Below are 13,358 nucleotides of genomic sequence, written 5' to 3'. Positions count from 1 at the left end.
CTTAGTTTGACAAGTTTCTACGACCTGTAATATAACTTTTTGAACTTTTGTCCAACATTCGGCTGGACCTGAACGCGCGTTTGGATTTGTTTACCAAACGCCCTAACAAAAGAAGCTATTTGGACATAATTGATGGACTTTATGGAACAAATCAAACATTTGTCGAACTGGGATTCCTGGGAGTGCATTCTGATGAAGATCATGTGAATATTTATAATGCTATTTCTGACTAATGTTGACTGCGCAACATGGCGGATATTTATTTTGGCTGTTTTGGGCTCTGAGCTCCATACTCAGATTTAGCATTTTCCGTAACGTTTTTTTGAAATCTGACACAGCGGTTGCATTAAGGAGAAGTTTATCTATATTTTCATGTATAACACTTGTATCTTTTAGCAATGTTTATTATGAGTATTTCTGTAAATTGTGTGGCTCTCTGCAAAATCACCGGATGTTTTGGAACTACTGAATGTAACGCGCCAATGGAAACTGAAATTTTTGGATATAAATATGAACTTTACCGAACAAAACATACATGTATTGTGTAACATGAAGTCCTATCAGTGTCATCTGATGAAGATCATCAAAGTTTAGTGATCCATTTTATCTCTATTTGTGCTTTTTGTGACTCCTCTCTTTGGCTGGAAAAATGGCTGTGTTTTTCTGTGACTAGGTACTGACCTAACATAATCGTTTGGTGTGCTTTCGTGGTAAAGCCTTTTTGAAACCGGACACTGTGGCTGGATTTACAACAAGTTTATCTTTAAAATGATGTGAAATACTTCTATGTTTGAATAATTTAATTATGGGATTTCTCTTGTTTTGAATTTGGCGCCCTGCACTTTCACTGGCTGTTGTTGAGGTGGGACGCTACCGTCTCGAATATCCCAGAGAGGTTAATAATGTGTCAAATTCTGCTTGCAAAGTTAAACACTCCTTATAAATATCCGTAGATGGTGAAACGGCATAAATATTATCTAATTGGGCAATACAGCGTGTTAACATAGATTGCCTATCCCTTTTCAGTTTGTTTTCATGTGCAGTGCATGAATAATTTTACCTGATATAAGCTTTCAAAGTTTCCCTGAGAGTAGATGCAGAGATGTTTGGGGTTCCATTTATACTCGTGAAAAAGTCGATTAGACCAAAAACAAAATTGACAAAGTGTTCATTACTGAGCAGTTGAGTATTTAGCCGCTAAGGCGGTCGCAGATTGTCAACAGTTTGAAAGACTACTTCTATGATAACATGGGTGTGGTCAGATACAACAATTGGATTATATGTACATGAAGATATGGAATTGAGAAGTCTGTCATCTACAAGGAAGTAGTCTATGCGGGTAAAAGTGTGGTGAACCGATGAGAAAAAAGGAGTGTTTAATCTATCTGGAAAAGCATATTTTCCAAGGGTCTGAAACTGCAAATTCAGACATAAAGGTTTGGACAACTCTAGCTGAGGTTGACAAGGTAGTAGGTTTAGTGGAGGATCGATCCAAATGTGGGTCTAACCAACAGTTAAAATCACCACCTAACATATAAGAAGACATATCGGGCAGTGTAGAGAAAACCGATTTGAAAAAAATCACCATTGTCCCACCATTGAGCATAAATATTAACAAGAAGTACATTCGTATTGAGCAGCCTAATACTGACAATTATGTATCTACCATGGGGATCTGCAATCACATTAGAACATGTAAAAGGTACCGATCTGTGAAGTAAAATAGCCACCCCTCTTGCCTTACTCTGAAATGAGGAATGGAACACCTGACCCACCCATCTGCACCTAAGACTTGAGTGTTGTGATACCTTCAGATTAGTTTCTTGGAGAAAGATTGTGTGGTTTCAATTGATGAAGGTAGTGTAGCACCTTACTACTTTTAACTGGGTTATTTATGCCGCTGCAGTTCCAAGTAAGAAAGTTAAAGCCATTCCCTCCAGCTGGATGGGCTACACTAGGCTGAGTCATGTCTTAATTGAGGATGTGTAAAGGACAAGGTACAATGTAAACTAAAGTCTTAGTTGAACCTAATAGCGCAAATTTAAAAAACAAAGAAAAGCTAAGAAGCACAAAAAAACATATAAAAACTATATACAAATAAAGAGGGAAAACCCCTTCCCTCACAACCTCCCTTGCCGAAGCATCTCCGCAACTGAGATGCAAGCAAAACCCTAAATACAAAAAAAGTTTAGAGCAAAGCATGATAACTCTTACTCTGTGCTACCTGAGATTTGTGACTATTTAACCAGAGTAAACCAAACATACATAGATTGGTCCCTAGCAGAGTCTACGGAAAACTAACCTCGGTTAAGAGAGGTTTAAGAGCAATACAAATGGTAAAACTACTGAAAACAGACAGATATTGGCATTAGATCAAAATAAAATATTAATGATACAAACAAAAAACAATAATGTGAGTGGAATAGTACACACACACACACGCACACACACATTATAGCGTCAACTGTATACTCACCAATGAAAATGGAAATTAAAAAATAAATTAAAAAAGAGAATGACATTCAAGTGTCGATGAACCCAGCAAAGTTGGCTTCGCTAGCCAACCAGTCTGCCAGCCGGCCTGCTAACTTGCCTGCTAAGAAGACCAGCTAACAATTTGTTCCACACCATGCGGTACAACAGCTGCTTCCACGTTCTTGTTGACGAAATTGGCCGCTAAAGCAGGGTCCTTGAATCTGTGAGTCACCCCCATCTTTAACAAAGCCAGGACTGGACACTATCATCCTCAATAACTTCCAACCTCCCCTTCCTTGCCAAGACTCTGGATCGTACTGTTGTCTCCCAATTACAAACCCACCTGCTAATCAAAAACCTGTTCTAGCCCCTCCAGTCTGGTTTCCACCCCTCCTGAAACTGCCCTTCTCAAAGTTATCAATAACCTTCTCACCTCTGCTGATGTTGGTGCCCTCAACATCCTGATTGTCCTTGACCTGAGTACCGCTTCTGACAAGGTGAGCCATCATATCCTCCTCACCAGGCTTGAGGTTCTGGGTGTTGAGGGCACTGCACTCTCCTGGCAACAATCATACCTCACAAACGGGACCCACTACATCTCCCTTAATGACCACACCTCAGACTCAGCTGCAGTTATACATGGTGTCCCCCAGTGCTCTGTGCTGTGTCCCTTACTTTTCATTATCTACATCCTCCCCCTAGGTCAGATCCTCTGCCACTTCAACCTTCCACTGCTATGCTGATGACACCCAGATCTTCCTCTGCACCAAAACCCTCCTCAACCCACCTCTGACCCACAATGAATCCTGCCTCTCTGAAATAAAAAATTGACGCAACAAAACTTCCTCAAGCACAATAGTGATAAAATGGAACTCATCCTCATAGGCACCTAATCCACCCTCACCAAAGCTGGAAACCTCACCATTAACGAGACCACTGTCTCTCTCTCTCTCCCTCCATGCATGCAACCTTGGCGTCATTCTGGACTCCACCCTCTCCTTTCGCCACCACATAAGACAAACTATCAAATCCTCATTCTTCCACCTCCGCAACATTGCCAAAGTCAAGTCCTCCCTCCCCCGTCCTGCTGCTGAAACTCTCATACATGCATTAAACTCCTCCCGTCTTAACTAGTACAACTCATTACTCTTCGGCATCAACTCAAGCTCCCTCCATAAACTCCAAATTGTTCAAAACTCACCCACACTAAGTAATGGCAGCACATCACCCCTGTTCTCTGTGAGCTCCACTGGCTCCCTGTCTCCCAATGCATTTATTACAATATCCTCTTTATGGCCTACAAAGCCCTTCAGCACCCCTTACCTCTCAGACCTTCTCCTCTACCAACCCACACGCGTATTCCGTTGCACCACAGCACCTTGACATCCCCAGGTCGAAGCTCCAGAGCTTCGGCAACAGGGCCTTCTCTAGGGTTGCTCCTAGGCTCTGGAACTCTCTCCAGCCATCCATGACTCTGAGACCATCACTATCTTTCAGGCCCTCCTAAAGCCCCACCTATCTGACAAAGCCTACCCTTAAGCCCACCCCCCCACCAAATACACACGCAAATAAATACACTAAAAAGACACTCCTTTCTTCATCATACTGGGTAGCACCTAACCCAAACCCTTACACTACCCTTTTTCTCCGCACATACAATGCATATGCTCTTGACTGTGGTCCATATCAGGATCTTGATATGCTAATTAAGGACAACTTCTGATGATTATTTGAGTTTTGAGGATATGCTCAATAATTTGACAAATATTAAATCCATATCATTCTTTCAGACACTAGCTATAATTGTTGTATTCCCTCTGGATAAAGGTGTGCGCAAACCGCAAGCTAAAAGCAAGCACTGTAACTGGTAACCTAGCAACAACAATCACATATTTTCTGCTGTGGAGTTCCAACTGTCATTTCTGAATTTGTCCTACACAAATGAGTGCATAAACAGTGTGTGGTCGAACTGACAACTGGAGAAAGAAAGAAGTAACTCAAAAGAAGTTAACGCTACAGTGAGTAGCTAATTTGAGATGTTTTATTTATCTTAGTAACTAAAATGATGAAACATTAGCTAATTTGTCCAGCACACAGTAGGGTAAGCTAGCTAATAACTCTACCTACATGTACATATTACCTCAATACCAGGGCTCCCACACATTGACTCTGTACCAACACCCACTGTATATAGCCCCGCTATTGTTATTTACTGCTGCTCTTTAATTTTGTCATTCTTATCGCTTACTTTTTTTTTGTATTTTCATAAAACTGCATTGTTGGTTAAGGGCTTGCAAGTAAGCATTTCAAAGTATGGTCTACTACACCTGTTGTATTCGGCGCATGTGACAAATATAATTTAATTTGATGTGTGGGGTAAATGCTAACTGGTAGCCTAGATAGCTAACAAATAACGAAAATGTCTAACCTTCTGGGAAAAACATTTTTACCCCCTATCAAGCCTCAAGGTGTCAGCTAATGTTTTAAAACGTTTAGTTGCATTTTGTATTACTTTTAATATAAACTAGCTAACTAACTTAGCTAGCTAGCAACTTGGCTAGCTAGCTAGCTTGTTCCAGTTAGTTTTGCTACGTTTTGGTATGGTTTTGTGAAATGACAATATTTTCAAAGGCTATGTGACCTAAAAAAAAAGTCAACTTCCCACAAATAAAGGAGGGAAAAAGGGCTACCTAAGTATGGTTCCCAATCAGAGACAACGATAGACAGCTGTCCCTGATTGAGAACCATACCCAGCCAAAACATAGAAACACCAAATCATAGAAAACGAAACATAGAATGCCCACCCCAAATCACACCCTGACCAAACCAAATAGAGACATTAAAAGGCTCTCTACGGTCAGGGCGTGACAATTTCACCATGTTGCCAATGGTGACTTTAAAACAGTTACAGAGTTTAATGGCCATGATAGGAGAAAACTGAGGATGGATCAACAACATTAAAGTTACTCCAAAATACTAACCTGATTGACAGAATGAAAATTAGGAAGCCTGTACAGAATAAAAAATATTCAAAAACATGCATCCTGCAAAGCAATTCACTTGTTGTCTTTAATACAAAGTGTTATGCTTGGGGCAGCACCAAAACAACACATTGCTGAGTACCACTCTCCATATTTTCAAGCAAAGTGATGGCTGCATCATGTCATGGGTATGCATGTAATTGTTAAGGATTTGGGAGTTTTTCCAGATAAAAAACAAATGGAATGTTGCTAAGCACAGGCAAAATTCTAAAGGAAAACCTGGGTCACCCCACATAGCCTGGTTCCTCTCTAGGTTTCTTCCTAGGATTTGGCCTTTCTAGGGAGTTTTTCCTAGCCACCGTGCTTCTACACCTGCATTGCTTGCTGTTTGGGGTTTTAGGCTGGGTTTCTGTACAGCACTTTGAGATATCAGCTGATGTACGAAGGGCTATATAAATACATTTGATTTGATTTGATCTGAGTCTGCTTCCCACCTTTCAGCAGGACAATGAACTAAAACACAAGGCCAAATCTACACTGAAGTTGCTTACCAAGAAGACAATGAATGTTCCTGAGTGGCCGAGTTACAGTTTTGATTTCAATCTGAAAATGCTTGTTTAGCAATGATCAACAACCAGCTTGACAGAACTTGACAGAAAGATGCTTCTGCAAAGTATTGACTCAGGGGTGTGAATACTTCTGTATTTCATTTTCAATATGTTTGCAAACAATTCAAAAAAACTCTTTTCACTTTGCCATTATGGGGTATTTATTGTGTGTAGATGGGTGTGAAAAAAATATAAGAATTTTATAAATTTTCAATTCAGGCTTTAACAACAAAATGTGGAATAAGCAAGGGGTATGAATACTTTCTGAAGGCACTGTATCTATATAGTACAGAAGCGCAGAGAACCTAAAAAGGTTCCATGGAAAAGTGCATCCTGGTACCTAGTTATACATTAATATTCAAAAACATTAAGCATACAACAAACAATATACAGTGCATTCGGAAAGTATTCAGAACCCTTCCACATTTTGTTATGTTACAGCCTTATTCTAAAATGTATTTACACACAATCTACACACACAATATCTAATAATCCCAAAGCAAAAACCGGTCTTTAGAATTTTTTTGCAAATGTATTAAGAATAAAAAACTGAAATACCTTATTTACATAACTAATCAGACCCTTTAATATGAGACTCGGAATTGAGTTTAGGTGCACCTTGTTTCTATTGATCATCCTTGAGATGTTTCTACAACTTGATTGGAGTCTACCTCTGGTAAATTCAATTGATTGGACATGATTTGGAAAGGAACACACCTGTCTATATAAGGTCCCACAGTTGGCAGTGCACGTCAGAGCAAAAACCATGCCATGAGGTCGAAGGAATAGTCCGTAGATCTCAGAGACAGGATTATGGCGAGGCACAGATCTGGGGATTGGTACCAAAACATTTTGGCAGCATTGAGTAGGGCCTTGGTCAGGGAGGTGACCAAGAACCCGATGATCACTCTGACAGAGCTCCAGTGTTCCTTTGCCGAGATGGGAAAACCTTCCAGAAGGACAACCATCTCTGCAGTACTCCACCAATCAGGCCTTTATGGTAGCATGGCCAGACGGAAGCCACTCCTCAGTAAAATGCACATGACAGCCCGGTTGGAGTTTGCCAAAAGACACCTAAAGGACTCTCGGACCATGAGAAACAATATTCTCTGGTCTGATGAAACCAAGACTGAACTATATGGCCTGAATGCCATGTGTCATGTGTGGCACCATCTCTATTGTGAAGCATGGTGTTGGCAGCATCATGCTGTGGGGATGTTTTTCAGCGGCAGGGACTGTGAGACTAGTCCAGATTGAGGCAAAGATGAACGGAGCAAAGTACAAAGAGATCCTTGATGAAAACCTGCTCCAGAGCACTCAGGCCCTCAGACTGGGGCAAAGGTTCAACTTCCAGCAGGACAACGACCCTAAGCACACAGCCAAGACAATGCAGGAATGGCTTGGGGACAAGCGTATGAATGTCCTTGAGTGCCCCAGCCAGAGCCCGGACTTGAACCCAATCAAACATCTCTGGACAGACCTGAAAATAGCTGTGCAGAGATTCAACCTGACAGAGCTTGGTACAAATACCGGTGTACCAAGCTTGTAGCATCATACACTAGAATACTTGAGGCTGTAACCACTGCCAAAGGTGCTTCAACAAAGTACTGAGTAAAGGGTCTGAATACTTATGGAAATGTAATATTTCCATTTTTTTCATAACTTTGCTGAACCTGTTTTTGTTTTGTCATTATGGGGTATTTTGTGTAGATTGATGAAGAAAAAATAGATTTAACCAATTTTAGAATAAGGCTGTAATGTAACAAAATGTGTAAAAAGATACTGCAGGTCTTGAATTATACAGTCAGCTACCCGGGAGCTAGACAGTGGCGGTTGACCAGCAGCCCAGGGGACATATCCTGGTGTTATTCACCTACCACAAAAACAAACACATGTCCACAAACAGCACAGGGATGACAGTTCAACACACAGTCACCTAATCTTAAACCATCTATTATATTCAAAAAAATCCTCTGGAGATTCTACTTAACTCAATTTGCATGTTCCGTTCTCTGACTGTTGCCACTCTACATAAACGGTGTATACTGGTGGCACTATTGGGATTCACCTACCCAGCACTGTGTGCCTGGCAGTGTTGCTTTTTGACTGTTAAAGGCCCATATTAACCATTTGGAACACACACACACGTAAAAAGATACACACCCAGCGCCACGTGCATGCCGGTGCCTGGCAGTGCCCAGCGCAAAGCCACCCTCAGAGGGTGTGTGACGAGCCCTGCCGTTATGCCCGGCAATCTCCTTGCTGAGCATCTTTGCATACGCCACAACACAAAACAATTTAGGCAGAAGTGAAATTAGTATAATTGGTGGTAAAGCGGTTTAGCCCACACATCGCACATCCAGGAGGTTAAGTCTCTAAGCCCCCACACTGCTGAGGGAGAAAGAAAGAGGGTAAAAAAAATAACAATAAAAATCAATAAAAACTTCACAGCACACCAGTGTTAATTTTTCACTATATATGTCTTTAGAGATTGTTATTATTTGTCTCTCATGCATGGACCGGTAAGTGTATGGCGGAAAGTCAAGAAATTCGGGAAGGTAAAAGGCAAAGTGAGCCAATTTTCCATATCAGAAGGTGGTTTGTTTGCCCGGAGCCTTAGTTGTGCCTAAAGTGCCATAACATTACACCACTCCTACAGATGAGATCAAAGCATTCAGCCACGGATCCTCAGCAGTTTTTTTTGGCACGCAGCGCGTCCTTCGCCGAAACATCTTTTCAAGGTTCCTACATTGACTGCTCCACAAATTGAACTCTTTAATACACAGGAAATGCCACATACAAAAACATATTTTCTTTCTAAGTATAGCCTAATATTCGGAGATTAAGCTTTCTCGTTAATTATTTTCATTTTAATTAGTAAATCTTAATTAACAATGAACATTTACCCTTAAAAATGTTGGCTTCGGAATGAAGGAAAGGGGGGGGGAGAAAACGAGTGAATAAATATGACAATCTTTTTGGGACCTCCAGGCAGGATTACTGATGCAGGCAGACTTAGTTATTAAACACGTTCTAAATTAAATGCCTCCATGAATTTTGCACAGAAATATATTTTCATAGTTTTGCATGCCAAATGTGACATTTTATATTTTAGATTCATCTGCCGCAGTAATTTTGGAAATGTCATATAAACAAAGATTTTGTCATTTACCAATGGAATTACTATGCATGGCAGGTTGGCCATTGCTTTTCCTGGCTGTGCCGGTTGTTTCAAGTCAGCAAGCCATAAAAAATCTTTATCTCTCTGAAACACAGCAATTTGGGAGATAATCGAATGGTGACTGGGGGGCAGAAATGCCAGTCTGAGGAATTATACCACAATCTCTCCCACATTTACAACCTTCCTCAAAGCGAGTTGTCACCCTGGCAGGAAGGGCTGATAGAAGATTCATTACATCTCTAAGCCTGCATGGTGGCAGAGCAGCCTCATCCCCAGCCTAACAACAGCACACTCCTACGGATGCTAAGGCTGCTGCCTGATGCTGCTCCTTCCTCCTCACTCTCCCTTCTTTCCCTTTCTACTTTCCTTAAGACACCAGACGGCTTTTTACACACTGGGGGATGAAAAACATCCTAAATAAAGGAGAAAGAGAGACGGCGGTTTTTCCCAGTGTTCCATGGTAAACACAGGGAAGCCTTTTATGTGTGTTTGTGTGTGTATGTGTGTGTGCGTGCGAGTATGCTCACGCGTGCATGAGTGTGCTTGCAAAAGAGACTCTGCTGACAGATTCCATTCACGGCAGCAAGGATTTCATATAATTACATCATTTGACTTAAAAAAAAACATTCCTCTATCTGTTTCTCGGGCCACAAACATATTTTGCGAGATATCATAATTTCTTCTATGGTTGAACCCTGGTGGAAATAAGTCTCCGATATAGAAGTGGTACTTCCTGTTGATGTGCCATGTTACTTCCTGTGTTTATGTCTGATAATGGCTGGGTTAACAGATCCTACCTGCCAGCCGAGGCCTGGCTCCCTGGCCCACGGTGATTCTGCTGCGGAGGAGGCTTCTGTCATCTCGCCGTATTTGGCGATCACTTCACCTTTGCGCTCCCTCAGCGCCTTCAGCAACTGGCTCTCTGCGCTGCGAAACACAAGTGGTAACCCTGTTAACCAGCCACCTGCATATTGTGCTCTCTTGTTCCCACTTTGTAGCCAACAGCGGAGAATCTAATAACGCAACAACAAACACTTTCCACTTTTTTCCCCCTCCCTCCCTCTCTTTCTCTCTCTCTCTCCTCAGCCCGCTTGGCCTTTCAATCTTATCTGGGGTAATGTAATAAACTGCTGCTACGCTCCGTCTCCCAGCCACCTCTCTTAATTCCTCAAAATAAAGCAATATCATAGGCCCGCCTGCTAAAGTGGATAAGATGGCTTTAAAGTAAGAATAATTCAGCAAATAAATGCTCATCGGTGCGGCATCAAAGCCAGCCACCAACTTTATTTTCTGCTCGCCCGATCAAAAGTATTACATGTGCTTTCGTCAGTTAACAACGCAGCAGAATGGGGGCCCTCTCCCTAATGAAATTACTGTTAAATCAAAAACAGTGAAAGGAAATAAATTACACATAACAAAAAAAGAAAGTCAGCTTGGCATCCCGTTCCCATTCTAGAGAATAGGAGATCATTTCTCATTGAATCTCAGAAAACGTAGCCCTAGGTGATGTGTATTAAAACCTCTCATGTCTAATAGCCACCCACCAATGATATCAGAAGGAATTTGCAGGGGCCAAGGCTGCGCGGAGAAGGTCATCGTTGCTAAACTCAAACGGTATTCATCTGACAGGCATGGTGTCCAAACCAACACCCATAGTAAACAGTGAGCACAACAGGCTCATGTAGATTCTCTTGATTTTTTCTGTATAATGTCAGGCTGGATGGTAAGCCATAATTACAACAAAAAAACTCTACATGCTATTATATCCTTTGGGCTGAGGGAGGAGATGCATGATTCCAGACTGATGTGGATGGAACACAAACTGATGCTCCTCTGAGTCCAGTGACACGGGCAGATTTTCATGCCTCGCAGCCTTTTACCCACAATGCATTGCAATATAGAGCCCATATAGGTTACAGTCACATTACATGTTTTCTCAAATGGCAGCTAAATAAATATGGTGAACGTTCTGTACAATGAATGCTTATTTCATTCATGTAACATTAGTGGAAACATACCGTTGGAACGCTGCATACAGCCTGTCTTGCAGTATCCTCTCCTGTTGGTCACAGTCTCTGTGTGACTGGGCCTGGGGTTCCTTTGAAAGAATGAGCCAACTTTTTGTCAACATGGGCATTTTGCAGCCAGTAAAAAGAAATAGACTCACAAAACAAAAGCATGAAGACGTGATACTGATGAAATAGTGCATGACTTGAACTACAACCATTTCACTGAGATTTCTCTGGCTTTTATTACTATAACAGCTTCGATTACATGTACAACTCTATGACACAGTAAGAGGAAGAAGATTAAAATGCCTCTCAGCGAACCTGGCACAATGTATTCAAATCATCCCAGTAATACTAACAATACAACTTCAGGAAATATAATTTTACATAGCACAAAGTAATCTTTCCCTTTATGGACACAGCAAAGTACCTTTGCATTTCCCCTTAAGAAGGACATTAGTCTTTTCTTCCTCACCCACTCATTTTCCTGAGACATCCCTTCTCTTTGAAGATGTGTATCCTGCCAAAAATAAAATCACACACTTAGTGTGCATCCAAAATGGCACCCTACGTAGGCCATGGTCAAAAGTAGTGTGCTAGAGAATAGGGTTTCAGACACACCCTTAGTTTGGCCGAGCTTTGTAATAGGGAGGTGTAGTGTGAATTAAGTACACAGCATCTAACTCTGAAACAACGTGGTAATGCAATCTGCAGGCAATCAATAGCAGCCAGCCTGGAGCCTACAGACATGTAACGGGTTGATGAATCCTTCCAGCCGGTACCATTCAGTCAGCAAGTTTACACCGCTATTCAGTCGCATTGACACTGTTAAATGACAGCGTCTCGCGAGCAACCATGAAAGCTTTTGTGTGTAACAAACGGGAGAAAAAAGTCCTATTACTTCAAAATAGATGAGGAAATCTCCAGTGCATAGCCTAATGTTCTTTCAATGAGAAGTGGGCACAAACAGTTGGGGAGTGAATACACATTATGATAGCATAAAACACTGAACCCCGCTAGTATACAATGTTACGTAGATGGAACTGATTATCAATACATGAAACGATGACTCAAGTCTTACCATCACAAGATCTATCCATTTTTCACTTTCCTTCCATATTCTTGGTGTTAATTTGGAACTCCTTAATTCTTCTTCCCTTTCAAGTCAGATTACAGCTATAAATATACTGGATAGTTTTTTATTTTCTGTTTAGATATGCGTTAATGTTTGGGTTTGGCTACCTCTATAGCGCTGAACAATGAAAACCCCATGTTCCTGTTTTCACCCCATTTTTTGACTGATGGAGTATCAACACTCATTTCATAAGCTTCTTCAGATCTTTATGCTATTTCACAAAATCCCCTTCTCCCAAAACAAGCGGTGGGGAGAAAAAATTGTCACGCTCTATTTTTCCTGAAAAGAGATGGTTGACAAACCAAGGCGGAAATCCAGGCTTCAATGACAAATGCATAGTAATGAATAATCACAAAAACAACAAACGCTAACAAATTAATAGTTTGGACGATATCCTATTTTCACACACAATGTATGATACGATCAAATAGGCAAATCTGGGGATCGAGATGAATCGAATGGGCTTTAAGAAACTTACAATTCATCAAAGTTACATAAAAATAGTTCAGAGTTCGGTGCATAAAAAGAGTTCAATCTGAAAGTTACATGAACTACATTAGGAACCAAATGGGCAACTTTTAAAAGGGCCACTAAAAAAATAATTTTAAAAAAGGAAGCACAACACAGACAGAAATGTCTGTGAGGGGCGGGAAGCGAAGCACCCAGTGTTGTCCATTAGGCGGAGTGTGTAATGGACATGGCTCATGTGCTGGTGAATATAGGAGATGACATAGATATTCCTCTTTGTGGCTCTGACCTGTTCCAGTGAAAGGCTGCCAAGCGTGATCATGTCAGGCAGCATGCGCTCCCTTAGCTGCTGAGCATAGCGGGGGATCACCTCTTCTTCCCCTTCTTCCACTGCCGCCATGAAGCGCCCACGGCCTGCAGCACCGGCACCGACACGCAGCGTTGGATCACCGGCCCTCACCTTCCACACCTCTTCCTCCTCCCTGTGGGCTAGCGCCATAC

At 41.5% G+C, this 13,358-nt stretch overlaps 1 protein-coding gene across 1 annotated transcript in view; it reads right to left on the bottom strand.

The window, feature by feature from the left end:
• ofcc1 (orofacial cleft 1 candidate 1) overlaps window positions 1-13,358 on the bottom strand; it is a 126,217-nt gene that overhangs the window by 95,710 nt on the left and 17,149 nt on the right. The window contains exons 8-10 of the mRNA XM_065019060.1: window positions 13,147-13,358; window positions 11,264-11,343; window positions 10,043-10,172 (exon numbers count right to left, since the gene is read on the bottom strand). Of these exons, the coding sequence (XP_064875132.1) occupies window positions 10,043-10,172; window positions 11,264-11,343; window positions 13,147-13,358 (422 nt within the window). The remainder of the gene's footprint in view (window positions 1-10,042; window positions 10,173-11,263; window positions 11,344-13,146) is intronic.

The sequence above is a fragment of the Oncorhynchus nerka genome, linkage group LG6, assembly GCF_034236695.1.
Source record: "Oncorhynchus nerka isolate Pitt River linkage group LG6, Oner_Uvic_2.0, whole genome shotgun sequence".
NCBI classification, from domain to species: Eukaryota; Metazoa; Chordata; class Actinopteri; order Salmoniformes; family Salmonidae; genus Oncorhynchus; species Oncorhynchus nerka.
Note: the sequence above shows the minus strand (reverse complement) of the source record. Positions and strands in the feature narration are given on the sequence as shown.